This window comes from Neofelis nebulosa, chromosome 1 (assembly GCF_028018385.1).
Source record: "Neofelis nebulosa isolate mNeoNeb1 chromosome 1, mNeoNeb1.pri, whole genome shotgun sequence".
In the NCBI taxonomy this organism is placed as follows: Eukaryota; Metazoa; Chordata; class Mammalia; order Carnivora; family Felidae; genus Neofelis; species Neofelis nebulosa.
The window spans coordinates 100,936,195-100,955,489 of record NC_080782.1 but is presented as its reverse complement, the minus strand read 5'-3'; the positions used below and the strand labels follow the sequence as shown (position 1 = coordinate 100,955,489).

Genomic DNA, 19,295 nt, shown 5'->3' with positions numbered 1-19,295 from the left:
GACTTAGGAAGTGAACCTTAAGGCATATTTAGGCTAATAGCTGGGAAGGTGGGTGCAAGGCAAGTAGGGAAGCACAGAAGGAGAAGAGAAAGAGTGAAGGTAAGTCTCTGGCCTTTGGTGGAGTGGAAGATTGGAGTGATACTTGAGGCTTTCACAAGGAACTAAGGAACTGAGGAACGTTTTGCACTTTTGATTTAAAGTCATAGCTGAATGAGGAACCTAGTCTGTTGAGGGGCAGTGGAGAGAATAACTCTCCTGGAGGGGAAAATAAGGAATTGTGGAGATGTCACCCAGATTTCTGACTCGAAAAGTTCACCTGGTAGGAGGGCACTGTGGTGCCTCACGGAGATGAAGGCATTAGGGACAGGCAGGGGCAGCACGGAGCAGGAAAGAGTAGGGGAGCTCAGCTTTGGGCATGCAGAGTTCAAGGAATCCGCAGGATATCTCTGAAGAATGTACGGAGGCAGTTGGAGAAACAGGCCTGGAGCTAGGGAGAAAAGAATGGTCCAGAAATATTAATTACATGTTTAGGAAATTCACTGTGTGTCACTGAGGGATTAACAGAGAGAAACTTTTTCCCCCCCACTGCAGATGCTTTACTTGTGAAAGAACCAGTGGCTTTCCTCAAGGCCAACAGAGTTTGGGGAGTATTACGAGGTAAGTTATTTCCTAGTCGAAGAAACATTTCCATTTGGTGCTTTGGGAGATCTGGCACAGCAAAATTTTGCTTCCTTAGACCCTTTACAGATGGTTCGTCGGTTGTTTGCAAAATAATTTCCATCAAACGCAAACACTCAGAGCACAGAAGAAAGATCGTCTGACATTTTAAAAAATGTCTGAGGGTTATTATAATTATTCATGAGTGTAAGTCTTCCATGCTCTGGGGACTGTAATGTTGACAGAGCTAGAAGTGGCTCAACCTGCTGAGTTGGGGATTTTGTTTCACTTTGTTTCATTGTTCCTTTCTTGCTGCCTTTGGTAGCAAGTCTCTCCCTCCCTCCACTTAAAAAATTGCTTTATTTACAAACAAAAGGTTTCAGATTTATTAGGGAACCTACTCATGCAGAAGCACCGGAGCAAAGAGAAAAAGAATCTACCTGATAAGACACATTCTCCTGTCAGTCCAAGTAGTGGGGATACTTTCAGCTTGGTAAAGTGAGATGCTAGTGACCTCGACACAGCATAAACGTGTGCCGTCTCCTGTGCAGTTCCTTACACAGTCTGCTTGGTTCTTCTCCAGTGTCTCTTCTTGGGGTTGCTCCTGATCTTATTACCAGTTTTCACTGGGGAACAGGGGGTGGTTCTGTTTTTGTTTCTTGGCCAGGAATCACTTGATCTTGAAAGTCTTGTGAGAAGCCATGGGGAGGAACCTTCAGCCACACACACCACAGGGGTGGGAGAAGGGAGAGAGCCCCCCCCCCCCCCCCCCCCCCCCCGTTTTAAATCCCTGTGGAGTTAGAAACATCGCCAAGTTGATAGGGACAGTGTGAAAGATACACATACCTACAGAGGTGGGAGGCAGTGGGTGGAGAGAAACCTTAAAAGCTTTTTCTGAATTTCAGCCAGAGTCGGAATTTCAAAGTGAGGGTAATGGAACATTTACTTGCACGTGCAAAAGCTTCTTTTACTCTTACTCCTCTAATTTGAGATGTTGTTGTAGTGACTTCCAAATAGTAGGGTTTTAAAAAAGAATAATTTTTTTTAAATGTGAGCTAACCAAACTTACAGTAATTAAAAATAAAAGTGGCCTTGGGTTTGATTCAGGTTGAATGTTATCTGAAATAAAATAATCATTGTGATGCTGTATGTAATAATAATATGATTTCAATCTTATTTCAGAATAGAACATGAAAATATTTATAGGTGTTTACTGTAAATGTAACAGTAATCATTATCATCTAGATCATTTATATATAATGTTATGTGGTTTTAAGCTTTTTTAGCCTGGTCTGCCTTTGTCTGAAGTTTGTTAGGGAAAACAAAGCCTTATTGTTACTTGCTATGAGTCACATCAAAATGAAGCACTTCTGAGAATGTTCAGTGATTAGGTTCCAGTTCAAGAACTGATGTTCTCTCAGGGTGCCTGGAGGGCCCGGTTGAGTGTCTGACGTAGGCTCAGGTCATGATCTCACAGTTCATGGGTTAGAGTCCTGTGTCAGGCTCTGTGCTAACAACTTGGAGCCTGGAGCCTGCTTCCAATTCTGTGTCTCCCTCTCTCTCTCAAAAATAAACGTTAAAAATTAAGAAAAAACCTGATTTTTCTCTTAAATGTCAGATGCTCAAAGCAATGCTCTAAATAGTAAATGTATTGAGTATATTGCACTTAACAGAAAATTCCAAAGTTACTCTTCCCAGCTGGGGCTTGTATTTAGAGGGAGGGAGAAGATACAACAAAAATGACTTTGAATTCTTTTTTTCTTTTCTATTTCCTGTCTTTGTTTTTTTGAGGTATAATTGACATTATTAGTTCCAGGTGCACAACATAATGATTCAGTATTTGTATATACTGCAAAACATTCACCACAATAAGTCTAGCTAATATCCATCACCATACATAGTTGCAATTTTTTTTTTCCTTGGGGTGTCTGGGTTAAACATCTGACTTGATTTTGGCTCAGATCATGATCTCACGATTTGTGAGTTTGAGCCCAGCATCAGGCTCTATGCTGACAGGGTAGAGCCTGCTTGGGATTCTCTCCCTGACTCTTTTCTCTGTCCCTCACCCCCCGCCCCCCCCCAAATAAATAAATTAATTAAAAACATTTTTTTCTTGTGAGAAGAACTTTAATGATGTACTGTCTTAGCAACTTTCAAATATGCAACACAGTACTATGAAATGAAGCCAGTATACTGTTCATTACATCCCCAGGATTTATTTATTTTACAACTGAAAGTTTGTACCTTTTGACCCCCTCACTCATTTTGCCCACTCCCACTCCACACCTCTGGCAACCACCAATCTGTTGTTTGTATCTATGAGCTTTTTTTTTTTTTTTGAGATTCCACATATAAATGAGATCATATGGTGTATGTCTTTGACTTACTTTATTTAGCAGAATGTCCTCACAGTCTATCCATGTTGTCAAAATGGCAGCACTCACATCTTTTCAAGTTATTTTTTCATTTTCTTCAGATAAATACCCAGAAGTGCAATTACCGGATCATATGTAATTCTATTTTTTTTTTTTTAAATTTTTTTTTTTCAACGTTTTTTATTTATTTTTGGGACAGAGAGAGACAGAGCATGAACGGGGGAGGGGCAGAGAGAGAGGGAGGCACAGAAGCGGAAACAGGCTCCAGGCTCTGAGCCATCAGCCCAGAGCCCGACGCGGGGCTCGAACTCACGGACCGCGAGATCGTGACCTGGCTGAAGTCGGACGCTTAACCGACTGCGCCACCCAGGTGCCCCTGTAATTCTATTTTTAATTTTTGTCTTTTTAAATTTGAGAGAGAGCAAGCGAGGGGGGAGGGGCGGGGGGAGAGAGAGAAAGAGAGAATATGAGAGTCTTAAGAGGCTCCAGGCTCAGCACAGAGCCTGATGCAGGGCTCGATCCCAGTACCCTGTGATTGTGACCTGACCTGGAATCAAGAGTTGGTTGCTCAACCGACTGCCACACAGGTGCCCCTCTATTTTTAATTTTTTGAGGGCCCTCCATACCATTTTTCACAGTGGCTGCACCAACTTACATTGCTACCATTAGTGCACAGGGGTTCCCTTTTCTCTGCTTCCTCACCAACACTTTTTGTCTTTTTGATAATAGTTTTTCTTTCAGGTTTGAGATGGTATCTTGTGGTTTTAATTTGCATTTCCCTGATGATTACTGACGTTGAGCAAGCTCCTTTTCATGTACCTGTTGACCATCTGTATGTCGTCTTTGAAAGAAACGTCTTTTCAGATCCACTGCCCATTTAAAATTTTTTTTTTTAATGTTTATTTTTATTTATTTATTTTTTTTAAATTTTTTTTTCAACATTTTTAATTTATTTTTGGGACAGAGAGAGACAGAGCATGAACGGGGGAGGGGCAGAGAGAGAGGGAGACACAGAATCAGAAACAGGCTCCAGGCTCTGAGCCATCAGCCCAGAGCCTGACGCGGGGCTCGAACTCACGGACCGCGAGATCGTGACCTGGCTGAAGTCGGACGCCTAACCGACTGCGCCACCCAGGCGCCCTGTTTGTTTATTTTTATTTTTGATTCAGAGAGAGACAGAGCATGAACGGGGGAGGGGCAGAGAGAGAGGGAGACACAGAATGTGAAGCAGGCTCCAGGCTCTGAGCTGTCAGCACAGAGCCTGACTTGGGGCTCGAACTCACGGACCGTGAGATCATGACCTGAGCCGAAGTCGGACGCTCAACCAATGGAGCCACCCAGGCGACCACTGCCCATTTTAAAATCAGAGTATTTTTTGCTGTGGAGTTATGTGAATTCTTCCTATATTTTGGATATTAACCCCTCATCAGATGTACAGTTTGCAAATATTTTCTGCCATAGAGTAGGTTGCCTTCTCATTTTGTTTCAAGTCATTTGTGGAAGTCTTTTAGTAAATGTCCCATTTATCTATTTTTGCTTTTGTTGCCTTTGCTTTTGGTGTCAAGTACAAAAAGTCATTGCCAAGACCTATGTCAAGGACCTTACCACCCTGTGTTTTCTTCTAGGAAGAAGGTCTTACATTCAAGTCTGTAATCAATTTTGAGCTAATTTTTGTGTATAGTTTATGATAGTGGTCCAGTGTTAACTCTTTTTCACGTGGCTGCAGTTTTCCCAACATTTATTGAAGAGACTGTCTTTTCCTTGTTTTTTTGTTGTTGTGGTAAATTAATCGACCATATATGTATGGGTTTATTTCTGGGTTTTCTGTTTCATTATGTTGATTAGTATATCTGATTGTATGTCAGTACTATACTATTTTGATGACAGCAGCTTTGTAATATAGTTTAAAATCAGGGAGTGTGATACCTCCAGCTTCATTCGTCTTTCTCAAACTTGCTTTGGTGATTTGAGGTCTTTTGTGGTGCCATACAGATTTTAGGATTGTTTGTTGTGTTCGTGTGAAAAATGCTATTGGAATTTTGATAGGGATTGCATTGAATATGTACATTGCTTTGAGTGGTATGGATATTTTAATGGTATTCTTCCAATCCACGAGCATTGACTATCTTAGCATTCATTTGTGTCTTAAGTTTCTTTTATCTGTGCCTTAGAGTTTTCAGGGTAGAGGTCTTGCTTAAACCTACTCCTATAGGGGCGCCTGGGTGGCTCAGTCAGTTGAGAGTCCTCCTTCAGCTCAGGTCACGATCTCATGGTTCATGAGTTCGGGCCCCATGTCGGACTCTGCTGACAGCTCACAGCCTGGAGCTTGCTTCGGATTCTGTGTCTCCCTCTCTCTTTGCCGCTCCCCCACTCATGTGTGCGCATGCACGCGCTCTCTGAAAAATAAATAAACATTAAAAAAATTTAAAAAAATCTACTCCTTTGTATTTTTTTTTTTTTTTAATTTTTTTTTTCAACGTTTTTTATTTATTTTTGGGACAGAGAGAGACAGAGCATGAACGGGGGAGGGGCAGAGAGAGAGGGAGACACAGAATCGGAAACAGGCTCCAGGCTCCGAGCCATCAGCCCAGAGCCCGACGCGGGGCTCGAACTCACGGACCGCGAGATCGTGACCTGGCTGAAGTCAGACGCTTAACCGACTGCGCCACCCAGGCGCCCCTACTCCTTTGTATTTTATTCTTTTTGATACCATTGTAAATAGGATTGCTTTCTTAATTTCTAGTTCTGGTAATATAGAAACACAACAGATTTTTTTGGTATTTTGATTATCATTTAAGTTTACTGAATTCATTGATTAATTCTAACACTTTTTTTGCAGAATCTTAAGGTTTTCTATATATGTCACCTGCAAATAGTGACCATTTTACTTCTTCCTTTCTGATTTGGATGCCTTTTATTTTTTTTCTTTTCTTGCTTAAGTGCTCTGACTAGGTCTTCTAATACTAAGTTGAATAAAAGTGGTGAGAGTGAGCATCCTTGTCTTATTGCTGCTCTTTTTATCATTGAGTCTGAGGTGAGCTGTGGGCTTACCATATATGGCCTTTATTATGTTGAGGTACGTTCCCTCTGTGTGGAGTGTTTGTCGTAAGTGGATAGTGAATTTTGTCAAATGCTTTTTCTGCATCTGTTAAGATCTTATGATTTTAGGGGCACCTGGGTGGCTCAGTCATTTGAGTGTCCGACTCTTGATTTCGATTCGGGTCATGGTATCATGGTAGGTTCGAGCCCCGCATCAGCCTCTGCATTGATAGTGTGGAACCTGCTTGGAATTCTCGCTCTCCCTGTCTCTCTGCCCCTCCTCTGCTCACTCTCTCTCTCAGAAAATAAAATAGACTAAAAAATTTTTTAAAAAAGATCTTATGACTTTGTCCTTCATTTTGTTAATATGGTGTATCACATTGATTTGCAGGTGTTGAACCATCCCTGCACTTGTGGAATTAATTCCATTTGATCATGGTGTATGGCTCTTTTTATGTATTATTGAATTCAGTTTGCTACTGTTTTGTTGAGGATTTTTGTATTAATGTTAATCAGGGATATTGGCCAGTAATTTTTTTTTCCTTACCTGGTTTTGGTGTCAGGGTAATGCTGGCCCTGGAAAATGAGTTTTGAAGTGTTGTCTCCTCTTCTGTTTTTTTTTTTTGTTTGTTTGTTTGTTTTTTGGAAAAGTTTGAGACGAATTGGTGTTAATTCTTCTTTAAATGGTAGAATTCACTTCTGAAGCCTGGTCCTGACTTTGGTTTGTCAAGAGGTTTTGGATTAATGATTCAATCTCCTTACTAGTAAGTGGTCTTTTCAGTTTTTCTGTTCCAAGATTCAGGTTTTTTAGTATGTATGTTTCCAGGAATGTATCCATTTCTTAGAAGAAATGGATAGTAAAATACTTAGGTTGTCTAATTTGTTAGCTTATAATTGTTCATAGTAGTCTCTTAGCCTTTTTATTTCTGTAGTATCAGTTATGTCTCCTGATTTGTTTCTGACTTTGAACTATTCTTAGGTTAAAATTTTCACTGGCTTTATACTTGTCATTAGAATGATGAATTATGGTACAGTTGGGGGTACCTGGCTGGCTCAGTCAATGGAGTATGCAACTTTTTTTTCTTTTAATTTTTTAAAATATATTTATTTTAGAGAGAGAGAGAGAGAGAGAGCATGAGCAGGGGAGGGACAGAGAGAGAGGGAGACACAGAATCCAAAGCAGGCTCCAGGCCCTGAGCTGTCAGCACAGAGCCTGACATGGGGCTCAAACCCATGAACTGTGAGATCATGACCTGAGCTGAAGTCAGACCCTTAACCGACTGAGCCACCCAGGCACCCCAGGAGTGTGCAACTCTTGATCTCAGGGTTGTGGGTTAAAGCACCGCGTTTGATGTAGAGAGTGCTTCAAAATATTTAAAGAAAAAATATATATAGTAAAGTCAAGGGCAGTTAGAGGAAATGGCCTGTAATAGAGTTTACTAAGGAAACAATCCACTTGAGTGAAAAATGTTCAGGAGATATTCTTTGTAGCTGTGAGTAAAACATTGTTGAGTTTTAAGTTGTGCTCTCATTTATATTTTCATGGTGCTTTTGATCCTTTTTCCCTTCTGTTTATGTACCTTCTAATACTTTTTTCTTTAAGGTTTATTTATTATTTCTGAGAGAGAGAGGGCGCGCACACATGGGGGAGGGGCAGAGAGAGGGAGACAGAGGATCTGAAGTGGGCTCTGTCCTGACAGCAGAGAGCACAATGTGGGGTTTGACCCATGAAATCCACAAGATCATGACCTGAGTGGAAGTCGAATGTTTAACCTACTGAGCCACCCAGGCACCCCAAGTGTATTATCTTTTAAAGTGACTATATTTTAGCATAGAAATTATTTTTTATAATACTATATATTTATTAAGTAACTAATATTTTGTTGTATTAAGTCACTATTCATTTTTAAGTTTATCATTCCAACAAAACCCAGGGTATGGGTACAATGAAGTAAAACATTTTAATTAGATGGCAACAGGGATTTTTTTTTAAACTGAGCTTTGATCTTAGAAAATATGTTAGAGGTATAGAGGTAACATTATAGTTAGTTTTATTTGCCTTATCTGGTTATGGGTCTACGTTTGGATAATACAACTTTTACTGACTTAATCTGTTATAAAAGTAATGCATTAAATTATGAATTTTACTCTCCCTAGGTTTAGAGACCTTTAGCCAGTTAATTTATCAAGATTCTTATGGGACTGTAAGTATGATTATTATATGTTACTAAAAATTATTGGCTATCCCTTCTACTATAAGAAAAATGTAAAGTTTTTAGCTGTTTATTGCTTCTTGAGTGTTTTTTTCTCTCCAAATGTTTATCTTTTTTGGTAAATGTAAACTTGACATTTTCTTCTAATCTTTCATCCAGTGCTTGCATAGATACGGTCTTTGCTGAGCTCAAGTCCAGAGAATATTCTAAAAATAAATCAAAATTTTATTTTGTTTTATAGTTCACCATCAATGAATCCGACATTATTGATTCTCCAAGGTTTCCACATAGAGGAATTTTAATTGATACAGCCAGACACTTTCTGCCAGTTAAGAGCATTCTCAAAACTCTGGTAGGTGATTATTATTTTTTTATCCATTTTCTATTCCAAAGATGTGTGCTTTTATGGTGTTCCTTAATATGGGTTATTTATGCTGTTGTGTAGGTTGAAAGAGGGGGATGGTTTGTCATATACTGAAGCACTGAGCTTTCTTCCTTCCCTCCCCTGAAAAGTATATTTCCTCAGCTGAGAAAGCCAGTGTCCTCCACTGAACTTTATTTAAAGTGTCATAGAAAGTTGGCTAGAAGCTGCCAGGGAAATGTTCCAAAGAAATGTGGACTTCAGATGGTGAGAGTTGGGGGTGAGGTTGACGGTAGCTATTTTCTCCTGTCTACTTTTTATTGGTTCATCTGCACGATCATCAATTTGTAAGGGTAGGAAGGTTTTCCTCCCATGTTTTTCTATACCTTTATTTGATCACTTCTGAACAGACCATATTATTAAAAAGGGATTTTTACATTCACACTACTGTCCTGAATTTTATTCTCCAAAAGACATTATTGTCACTCTTATGAAAGAAATAAATACTTAGTATAAAAAATTCAAACATAGATATGCATAAAATAGATAGTAACCCCATAATTGCATTACCAAAGGTTGACATAAATTTCTGTGCCCCATTTATCTCATCTTGCCCTTAAAAATGAATATTAATACACATGACATGACTTTTTTTTTTTAATTTTTTTTTCTTAATGTTTTTTATTTATTTTTGAGACAGAGAGAGACAGAGCATGAGCGGGGAAGGGGCAGAGAGAGAGGGAGACACAGAATCCGAAGCAGGCTCCAGGCTGTGAGCCGTCAGCACAGAGCCCAATGCGGGGCTCGAACTCACAGACTGTGAGATCATGACCTGAGCCGAAGTCGGACACTCAACCGACTGAGCCACCCAGGCGCCCCTTTTTTAAAGTTTTTTCTTTTTAATGTTTATCTCTTTTTGAGAGAAAGAGAGAGAGGGGGAGACACAGAATTTGAAGCAGGCTCCAGGCTCTGAGCTGTGACATGACTTTTTAAAAAACTTAACTGGAATTGCATTTCTACTACCTTAAAAAACATGTTATGGACATCTTTTTATGAAAGAATATATAAGGTCTGTACCATCTTTTTAAACCGTTGAATATTCCGTTTTTTATACCATGATGTGAGTTTAACCATTCTCATGCTGACGAACATCCAGGTTAATTTATCATAAACAGTACTGTAGAATAAGCGTTCTTAAATTTGCACGCTTGTCAGGATTTTCCTCTAAGATCAGGAACAAGACAGGGTGTCCACTCTCACCACTTCCATTCAACATAGTACAGGAAGTTCCAGCTGCAGCACTTGGACAAGAAGAAATAAAAGGCATCCAAACCAGTAAGGAAGTAAAACTGCCACAATTTGCAGATGACATCCTACTATATATAGAAAACTCTAAAGGCTCCACCAAAAACCAATAACTTCAGTAAAGTTGTAGTATAGGAAATTAACATACAGAAATCCATTGCATTTCTATACGCTAATAATGAAATAGCAGAAAGGGAAGACAACAATCCTCTTACAGTAGCATCAAAAAATAAAATACCTAGAAGTAAACTTAACCAAGGAGGTGAAAGACCTGTATTCTGAAAACCATAAAATGTTGATGAAAGAAACTGAAGACAATGCAAACAAATGGGAAGATACTTCATTCTCATGGATTGTAGGAATTAATATAATTAAAATGTCCATACTACCCAAAGCAATTGACAGATTGATTTCAATCCCTATCAAAATTACCCAAAGCATTTTTCACAGAACTATAATGAATAATCCTATAATTTGTGTGGGACCACAAAAGACCCTGAAAAGCCAAAACAGTCTTTAAAAAGAACAAAGCTGAGAATATAAAAATCCCAGATTTCAAGATATAATAATAAAGCTGCCATGCTCACAACAGTATGGTAATGGCACAAAAACAGACACACAAATCCAAGGAACATAAGAGAGCCCAGAAATAGGTCAGTTAGTCTATAACAAAGAAGGCAGAAGGCAAGAATGTACAATGGGGAAGAGACAGTCTTCAAATGGTGCTGGGACAGCTGGACAGCTACGTGCAAAAGATGAAATCGGATTGCTGTCTTACACCGTACACAAAAAATAAACTCAAAATGTCATTCTTTTTTTGTGTCTGATACTCCATTGCATGTATGTATGTGCATATACACACAGACCCACAGACACACCACCTTTTCTTTATCCACTCATCTATCAGTGGACACTTGGTTCCTTCCACAGTTTGGCTATTGTAAATAATGCTGGAGTAAATAAACATAGGGACACATATATATTTTCAAATTAATGTTTTTGTTTTCTTTGGTTAAATAGCCTTTAGTGGATTACTGGATCATATAGTAAATCTACTTTTCATTTTTTCAAGGAACCTCCATACTCCACAGTGACTGTACCAGTTTACATTACCAGTAACAGTGCACAAGGGTTTTTTTCACATTCTCCATATCCAACACTTATTATTTCTTGTCTTACTTTGGCCATTGTGACAAGTGTAGAGAGATAACTCATTGTGGTTTTGACTTGCATTTCTCTGATGATGAGTGATGTTGAGCACATTTTAATGTATCTGTTGGCCGTCTGTATATCTTCTTTGGAAAAATATTCAGGGCCTTTGCTCGTTTTTAATTGGATTATATTGGGGTTTTTTGGTCTTGTATAAGTTGTTATATATTTTGGATATTAACCCCTCCTGGGGTATATTATTTGCAAATGTCTTCTACCATTCAGTAGGTTGCCTTTTTGTTTTGTGGACAGTTTCCTTCACTGTGCAAAAGTTTTATTTTGTTTTTGTTGCCCTTGCCCAAGGAGAACTATCCATTAAAATGTTGCTAAGGCAGGTCACAAAGAGATTACTGCCTAAGTTTTCTTCTAACAGTTTCTTTCATTTTTTTTTAATGTTTGTTTATTTTTGAGAGACCATGAGTGGGGCAGGGGCAGAGAGAGAGGGAGGCACAGAATCTGAAGCAGGCTCGAGGCTTTGAGCTGTCAGCACAGAGCCCTACGTGGGGCTCGAACTCTTGAGCTGTGAGATCATGACCTGAGCTGAAGTCGGATGCTTAACCGACTGAGCCACCCAGGTGCCCTTCTTCTAACAGTTTGATGGCTTCAGGTCTCCCATTTAGATTTTTATGGTATGTTGTATGGTATGTTTTTCCAGCCCTTCATTTTCAGTCTGTGTGTTTTTTTAGGTGTGAAGTGAGTCTCTTGTAGACAGGATATAGGTGGGTCTTATTTTAGGTTTGTTTTTTGGGTTTTTTTTTTTTTTTTTTTTGTATTTTTTTCCATTTAGTCATCCTTTGTCTTTTGACTGGAGCATTTAGTCAGTTTACATTTAAAGTAATTATAGGTATGTATTTATTGCCAGTTTATTCTTTTCTGGTTTTGTTTTTCTCTGTTCCTTTCTTCTTTTGCACTCTTTGTGGTTTGATGCCTTCCTTTAGTATTAGGCTTGGACTCCTTTCTCTTTATTTTTTTTTTCTGTGTCTGTTGATGGTTGCTTAAGTTCAAACATTCTAAAAGCACTACAGTTTAACCCCCCCTCTGTATTTTATGTATATGAGGTCATATTTTACATCTTCTGCATGTGTATATCCTTTCACTGATTTTTATAGATAGGATTTTACATCTTTTGTATTTTAACCTCCATACTGGCTTTATTTTTTTTTTTTAATTTTTTTTTTTAAACATTTATTTATTTTTGAGACAGAGACAGAGCATGAACGGGGGAGGGTCAGAGAGAGAGGGAGACACAGAATCTGAAACAGTCTCCAGGCTCTGAGTGGTCAGCACAGAGCCCGATGCAGGGCTCGAACTCACGGACCGCGAGATCATGACCTGAGCCGAAGTTGGCCGCCCAACCAACTGAGCCACCCAGGCGCCCCCATACTGGCTTTATAAATGACTAATCTACCTTTATTATATGTTTGCTTTTACCCGTGAAACTTCTTCCTTTCATAATTATCTTCTGTTTACGGCCTTACCTTTCTACTTAAAATAGTCCCTTTAACATTTCTTTTAAGGCCAGTTTAACGGTAGTGAGCTCCTTTAACTTTTGTTTGCCTTAGAAACTATTTTTCTGAATGAGAACCTTGCTGGGTAGAATGTTCTTGTTTGCAGGTTTTTTTCCTCCCAGCACTTGGAATATATCAGGTCACTCCCTACTGGCCTGCAAAGTTTCTGCTGAAAAATCAGCTAACAGCCTTATAGGGTTTGCCTTGTATGTTACTGTTTTCTCTGTAGCTTTAAGATTCGCTATCATTATGTTTGCTGCTTCAATTATTACATGTATTGATCTGGACCTACTTGGGTTAATCTTGGTAGGAACTTTCTGTGCTTCCTGGATATGGGTGGCTGTTTACTCCCCCAGATTAAGTTTTCAGCTGTTATTTCTTCAGATAAGTTTTTACTCCCTTCTCTCTTCTCCTGGGATTCCTCTAATTCAAATGTTATTACATGTGATGTCATCTGGGTCCCCTTAAGCTGTTCTCATTTTATATTAGAATTTTTTTCTTTTTGCTGATCTTGGTTGCTTTCCATTACTGTGTCTTGTAGATTACTGATGTGTTCTTTTGCATCCTCTAACCTGTTTCTTCTAGTTTTTTTTTTTTAATTTCAGTTACTAAATTCTTTATCTGTTCTTTCATTATTTTCTATCTCTTTGTTGACATTCTGAGTTCATCCACTCTTTTCTCAAGTCTGAGTATCTTTATGACCATTACTTTGTTTTGTTTGTTTATTTAAATTCCAGGAGGTTACTGTATAGTGGAATATTAGTTTCAGGTATGACCATTACTTCCAATTCTGTATCAGGTGTATTGCTTTTCTGTTTCATTGAACCCTGTTGCTAGGATTTTTGTCCTTTTCATTTGGGACCTGCTCTTCTGTCTTCTCATCTTGTCTCTCTGTTTTTATGAATTATGGAGGTCTGCTGTGTCTCCTGGTCTTGGAAGTAGTGACCTTATGTAGAAGAGGTGTTTTGGTGCCCTGTAGCAGTGTTCCTGGTCGCTAGAATCTGGTGTTCCAGGGATGTCTCCTGTGTAGGTTGCATGTGCCTTGTTGCGGTTGAGCTTTGTTTGCCTTTAGCCCATTTGACTCTAATGACCCATGTTGCCTGCTTTGAGTACAGCACGCAGGGTTTGGTCCCTGCACTGTTGAAGGGCCTGAGTCCACTGTGGGCTCAGAGGGGGTAGGGGGGTGGGCAGCAGTCAAACTAGTCTGGACGTAGCCTCTTTGCTGCAGTTGTGGGAGCACCTCCCAGCAGGACTTGTTCTTGAGAAGCCGGCTAAAAGGCTCAGCTGCTGGAACTGCAGGCATGTTGGTATATGGGGTTATTCTCCTCCTCTCCACGAGGCAGGAGGCACTTTGAATGAGGCGGGGCCCGTGGTGTTAGCAAAGCAGGTGAGGTGTTTGGTGTTAGCTATCTAGGTGTGGGGAGAAGAGAAATGACTGGTGCCTGCCACCACTTTGATTCTTAGAGAAGGTCTCCTCAAGATCCCTGCCCTTCTGGTGCATGTTCTGAGATTAGTAAATAAATCTCCTTTACCATACCCCAGGCATTTTACGAACTGCTGCTTCTGTGCTGTGTGGGTGGTTATTTATTATGTGTGCTGTTTAAGGGCAGAGACTTTGTTTCCTGTTGCCCTCTGGCTCTTGGAGGTAAGTGCACTGATTTTAAAAGTCCCACTGGTTTTCAAAGCCAGATGTCATGGAGATACATCTTCTCAGTGCAAGTCCCCAGTATCTTGGGTGTCTGGTGTGGGGGCTCGTGTCTCTGTGCATCTGATGTCCCTCTTGGTTGTGGTTAGTCTCACCAGGGTTTTGGTTCCCAACCATATCTCCATTCCTCTGTTTCAGTGTGGCCTTCGCTCTTCGATTAACTGTGGAAGGTCTGTTCTGCCAGTCTTTAGTATTAGTTGTCCAGATATAACTGTTAAGATATCTTGTTATGTCAGTGGGACAAGGTGAACTTGGGATCTTCCTACTGTATCTTCTACCTGACCTCTACATTTTTATCTGATTCTATTTCTTATCTATATCAGGGGTTGGCAAACTAGAGCCCAAGGGCCAAATCCAGTTTGTATTTGTTTCTGCTAACGAAGTTTTACTGGAACGCAGCCACATCCATTTGTTTACATTTTATCTTGCTCTACAGCTGCAGGATCAGTTGTGACAGAAACATGTGGCTCATAAAACCAAGGTACTTACTGTCTGGCCCTTCATGAAAAAAGTTTGCAAGCCCCTGGTCTTTACTGAGGCACTCCTTCCTCTGATGGTAAAAATCTTGCCATTATGCACTAGAAAACTTTTACTCTTTTGTCTAACTGCCTGTAGGTAAGCTATTTCCCATATGCATCAGCAAATCCTTTCAGTCTTGATGGAGAAAAGAGGCTTTAAGTTTTAATTAGCTGGTAGGGCAAACAAATCTACCCTTTTACTATTTTTATCTTTTTTCAATAGTCTGTTTATATTTTATATAAATAAAACATTGTTTATTCCTCTAGAACATCAATAAAATTGATAGCAATTTCCCCAAAAATTCCTGAGAATTTTGCATTTTTATACCAAGTTTCTTTGATTGCTAAAGAAGGGATAGCACTCAAATGTCAGAATTGTGATGAATTCTGTAAATGACTTTTTCTGTGGGAATTGTAAGTCCTGATACTTAAATACTCCATTTCCCCCTGCTCTGTTCCCAAAAATGAACATTTTCTGTTCTAGGCCAATGCCTAAATTCACAAGAATTGAATTGGAATTTACAAGATGACAACCTTTTCCTAGAACAAAGTTAGAGCTCCCTGTTTAGAATAAATACAGATGCTGAATAGGCTTTTTAAAAAGTGACATACCAGGGGCGCCTGGGTGGCTCAGTCAGTTAAGCGTCCGACTTCGGCTCAGGTCATGATCTCATAGTCTGTGAGTTCGAGCCCCGCGTCGGGCTCTGTGCTCACAGCTCAGAGCCTAGAGCCTGTTTTGGATTCTGTGTCTCCCTCTCTCTCTGACCCTCCCCCGTTCTTGCTCTGTCTCTCCCTGTCTCAAAAATAAGTAAACCTTAAAAAAAATAAAAGTGACATACCATATAATTTATACTTCTTTCTCGTTCTTGCTTTGCTGAAAAAGTAACTTATTTTTAAATTTTTATTTATTTATTTTTGAGATACAGTGTGCAGGAGGAGCAGGGAGAGAGAATCCCAAGCAGACTCTGTGCTGTCAGCACAGAGCCCCACACAAGACTTGAACTCACGAACTGTGAGATCATGATCTGAGTGGAAACGAAGAGTTGGATGCCTAACCAACTGAGCCACCCAGGCGCTCCTGAAAAAGAATTTTTTTTGATGGTTTATTTATTTTTTTTTTTTTAATTTTTTTTTTTTCAACATTTATTTATTTTTGGGACAGAGAGAGACAGAGCATGAACAGGGGAGGGGCAGAGAGAGAGGGAGACACAGAATCGGAAACAGGCTCCAGGCTCTGAGCCATCAACCCAGAGCCTGACGCGGGGCTCGAACCCACGGACCGCGAGATCGTGACCTGGCTGAAGTCGGATGCCCAACCGACTGCGCCACCCAGGTGCCCCATGGTTTATTTATTTTTGAGAGAGAGCGAGCAAGCGAGGGGAGGGCAGAGTGAAGGGGACAGGATCTGAAGCAGGCTCTACACTGACAGCAGAGACCCCAGTGCAGGGCTCAAACTCAAAAACCATGAGATCATGACCTGAGCTGAAGTCAGACGCTTAACCGACTGAGCCACTCAGGCGCCCCTAAAACGAGGTAGACACATTGGAGACAATACTGAATGTAGATAAGTAAGTTGGGTTGTGTGTGTATTATATCTGTGGTATGTTAATTTTTTAACATGTTTGCTTGCAGGATGCCATGGCTTTTAATAAATTTAATGTTCTCCACTGGCACATAGTTGATGACCAGTCTTTCCCTTATCAGAGTGTCACTTTTCCTGAGTTAAGCAACAAAGTGAGTAATTCATGTTATTGTAGTCTGTCTTCAAAAATGTTTGTATGATTTCATTAGAATTTTGAGCTTAAATGTTTTTTCTTACGGATGGAATTAAAATATAAAAGTTATATGTTTGTGGTTTAAAAACTTCTTTAATAGGCCGTGGCTTAGCAATTTAGATCCATAAAACTTTTTATAATGGTTAAGTTACTGTAAATAAGTGATGTCTAATAGTTATATAAATAGAATTTTAAAAACTTAAATGAATATAGGAGACCTGAAGCATTCATAACTAATAGAAGGTTAAGTATTTTTATCACCTAATGTGGAGTTGTTACCGGATACTGTAAATGATTTTTTTCTTTCTGAAAAACTACATTGAGAATTTTAGAGATGAGAGCTTCTTAGCAAATAATTGCTGTCTCAGAAGTGTTCAAATTAATTGTATTATAAATCAGTGGAGGTGGGAGCAAGCCTGTGTCATCTTGTTTAATCTCCCTGTAATACAGAGAGACTGACATCCTTATCTGTAGTCGCAATTAGGAAGGGACAAAACCAGGACTCTGAATGTCCTCTATCCACAGTACCCAAGCTCTCTCCAATGTTATGACGTAGTATAGGTTGAAATGTTACTGGCACTCCGTTTTTGTTTGCTTTTGTTTTACTTTTTATTACAGAAAATTTCACACATACACAGAAGTAAACATAGACGACAGAGATTTCCATGTCTTTGTCACCCAGCTTCAGTAATCAGAACTTGGCCAATCTTGTATCACTTACACTCACCCTCCCTTCCTACCATATTTTAAAGAAAATCCCAGACACCACATCACATTTGTAAAAAGGTCTTTCTTTAAAAACAACAACAAACCCATAATATACTATTGCAGCTGAAAAGTTAACAGTAATCCAGCTAATCAATCATTATTTATATTTCCCCAAGTGTTTTACCTTGTTTTAATGAACAAAATCTTATTTGTAATGGCATGCAAATGAGTTCCATACATTGTGGTCAGTGTGTCCATTGTCTTGGTGTTATAGGTATCTCCCTGCCCATCTATTTTTTTTGTAATTTGCCATTTTTGTTAAACTAAATCATTTGTCTAGTTCCCAAAGTCTGGGTTTTGCTGATTGCATTCTCATATTGTCAATTATTCTCCTGTCCTGTATTTACTATGAGTAGTTAGATCTGATCTTGATTAGATACAAATTTGGGGGGTGTGAGACAGGATTACTTTTTAGGAGTTGAGCATTTACATTTATGTATAAATTTAGATATAGCTTATAATTTATATGTAATATTTACATATTTATGGCTTGAAAAATGTGCTTTACGCTAACACCTTTAATCAACTTTTAGTTACAACCCAAGTGTAACCTATAAAGGGATTGAGGGTAATCTTAAAAAAAAAAAAAATCAAGTCACTTATCAGAATATGTGTGGGGGAATTTTTAAAGCTGATAGTAATTAAAATGACTTCGAAAGGCAACAGCTCAGCTTTGTAATAGTGTGTGAATTTTTATTCTAAAACTGACAAGGGGAGTGTATTTTCCATTTTCACAAGTTTGACTTTGGAGTCAAACATTTTATTTGTATTTTGTTGTATGGTTACATGAGGTTGAAATAGCATGAGGATAGATGTTCCTGAACCAACAGGAACTAGAAGAGATAGTTCTATTAGTAAATCTGGAATTAACCCACAGTGTGCTGAGAGCTGATAAGATACGGTAAATAATTTAAATGGCTGGCTCAGTCGGTAGACCATGCAGCTCTTGATCTTGGGGTAGTGAGTTCAAGCCCCACACTGGGCGTAGAGCTTCCTTGTGAATGAATGAATGAATGAATAAAAGTGGGGATTAAAGAAAAAAAAATGAGTCCTCCACCACCACACTGGACTGTTTAATACATTGTTACACAAGAAAAATCACCTATCACTATGCAAACAGAACTGTTAACAGTATCCTGGACAAACCCATTTCATACATTTTAATAAATACGGCTTTACAGGGCAGCTATTCTCTGTCTCATGTTTATACACCAAACGATGTGCATACGGTGATTGAATATGCCAGATTACGAGGGATTCGAGTCCTACCAGAATTTGATAGCCCTGGACATACACAGTCTTGGGGAAAAGGTAAGGAGTGTCATTTTTAAGTTGCAAAGAGTGAATACCTGAGGTCCTTCCTGCATTTTTTTTTTTAACGTTGATATTTTTGAGAGAGTGCACGTGGGGGACGGGCAGAGAGAGAGGAAGAAAATCCCAAGCAGGCTCCATGCTGTCAGCACAGAGCCTGACTTGAGGCTCGAACTCACAAACCATAAGATCATGACATGAGATAAAATCAAGAGTTGGACACTTAACTGAGCCACCCAGGCGTCCCTGTTCATTTTGTTCTTAATACCTTGTGGTTTGCACAAGGATAGCACTATTGACAGATGGAATTCAGTTATTATGTGTCTGTTGTGAGCAAGTCACTGCCTAAAGTATGGAAAAAAAAACGTCTAAAGGAAAAATTACAAGTAGAACATGCTAAGTGAATGTTAAGAAATAGTTTCCTGGATAACACTAAAAATGCTTTTGAGAGATCAAAGAATATATTCATGTTTCTAGTAAAGGGAATAACATGAGGAAGGGCATTAGTTGGAGTGTAGTGCAGCAAAGACTAGGAAGCATTATAGGGTGGT

At 39.2% G+C, this 19,295-nt stretch overlaps 2 protein-coding genes across 5 annotated transcripts in view; one reads left to right on the top strand and one right to left on the bottom strand.

The window, feature by feature from the left end:
* The window catches only part of HEXB (hexosaminidase subunit beta), a 43,471-nt gene that overhangs the window by 18,191 nt on the left and 5,985 nt on the right, over positions 1-19,295 (top strand). The window contains exons 5-9 of the mRNA XM_058739777.1: positions 592-657; positions 8,229-8,275; positions 8,526-8,636; positions 16,523-16,624; positions 18,615-18,744. Coding sequence (XP_058595760.1) covers positions 592-657; positions 8,229-8,275; positions 8,526-8,636; positions 16,523-16,624; positions 18,615-18,744 — 456 coding nt within the window. The remainder of the gene's footprint in view (positions 1-591; positions 658-8,228; positions 8,276-8,525; positions 8,637-16,522; positions 16,625-18,614; positions 18,745-19,295) is intronic.
* GFM2 (GTP dependent ribosome recycling factor mitochondrial 2) overlaps positions 7,662-19,295 on the bottom strand; it is a 75,263-nt gene continuing 63,629 nt past the window's right edge. For 3 of the 4 annotated variants that reach the window (XM_058729565.1, XM_058729537.1, XM_058729575.1), the window contains one exon: positions 9,091-9,946. The gene's annotated coding sequence lies outside the window, so the exon portion shown is untranslated. Of the gene's footprint in view, positions 8,491-9,090; positions 9,947-19,295 lie in introns of those variants that run through there. The other variant, XM_058729554.1, reaches the window with a different exon arrangement.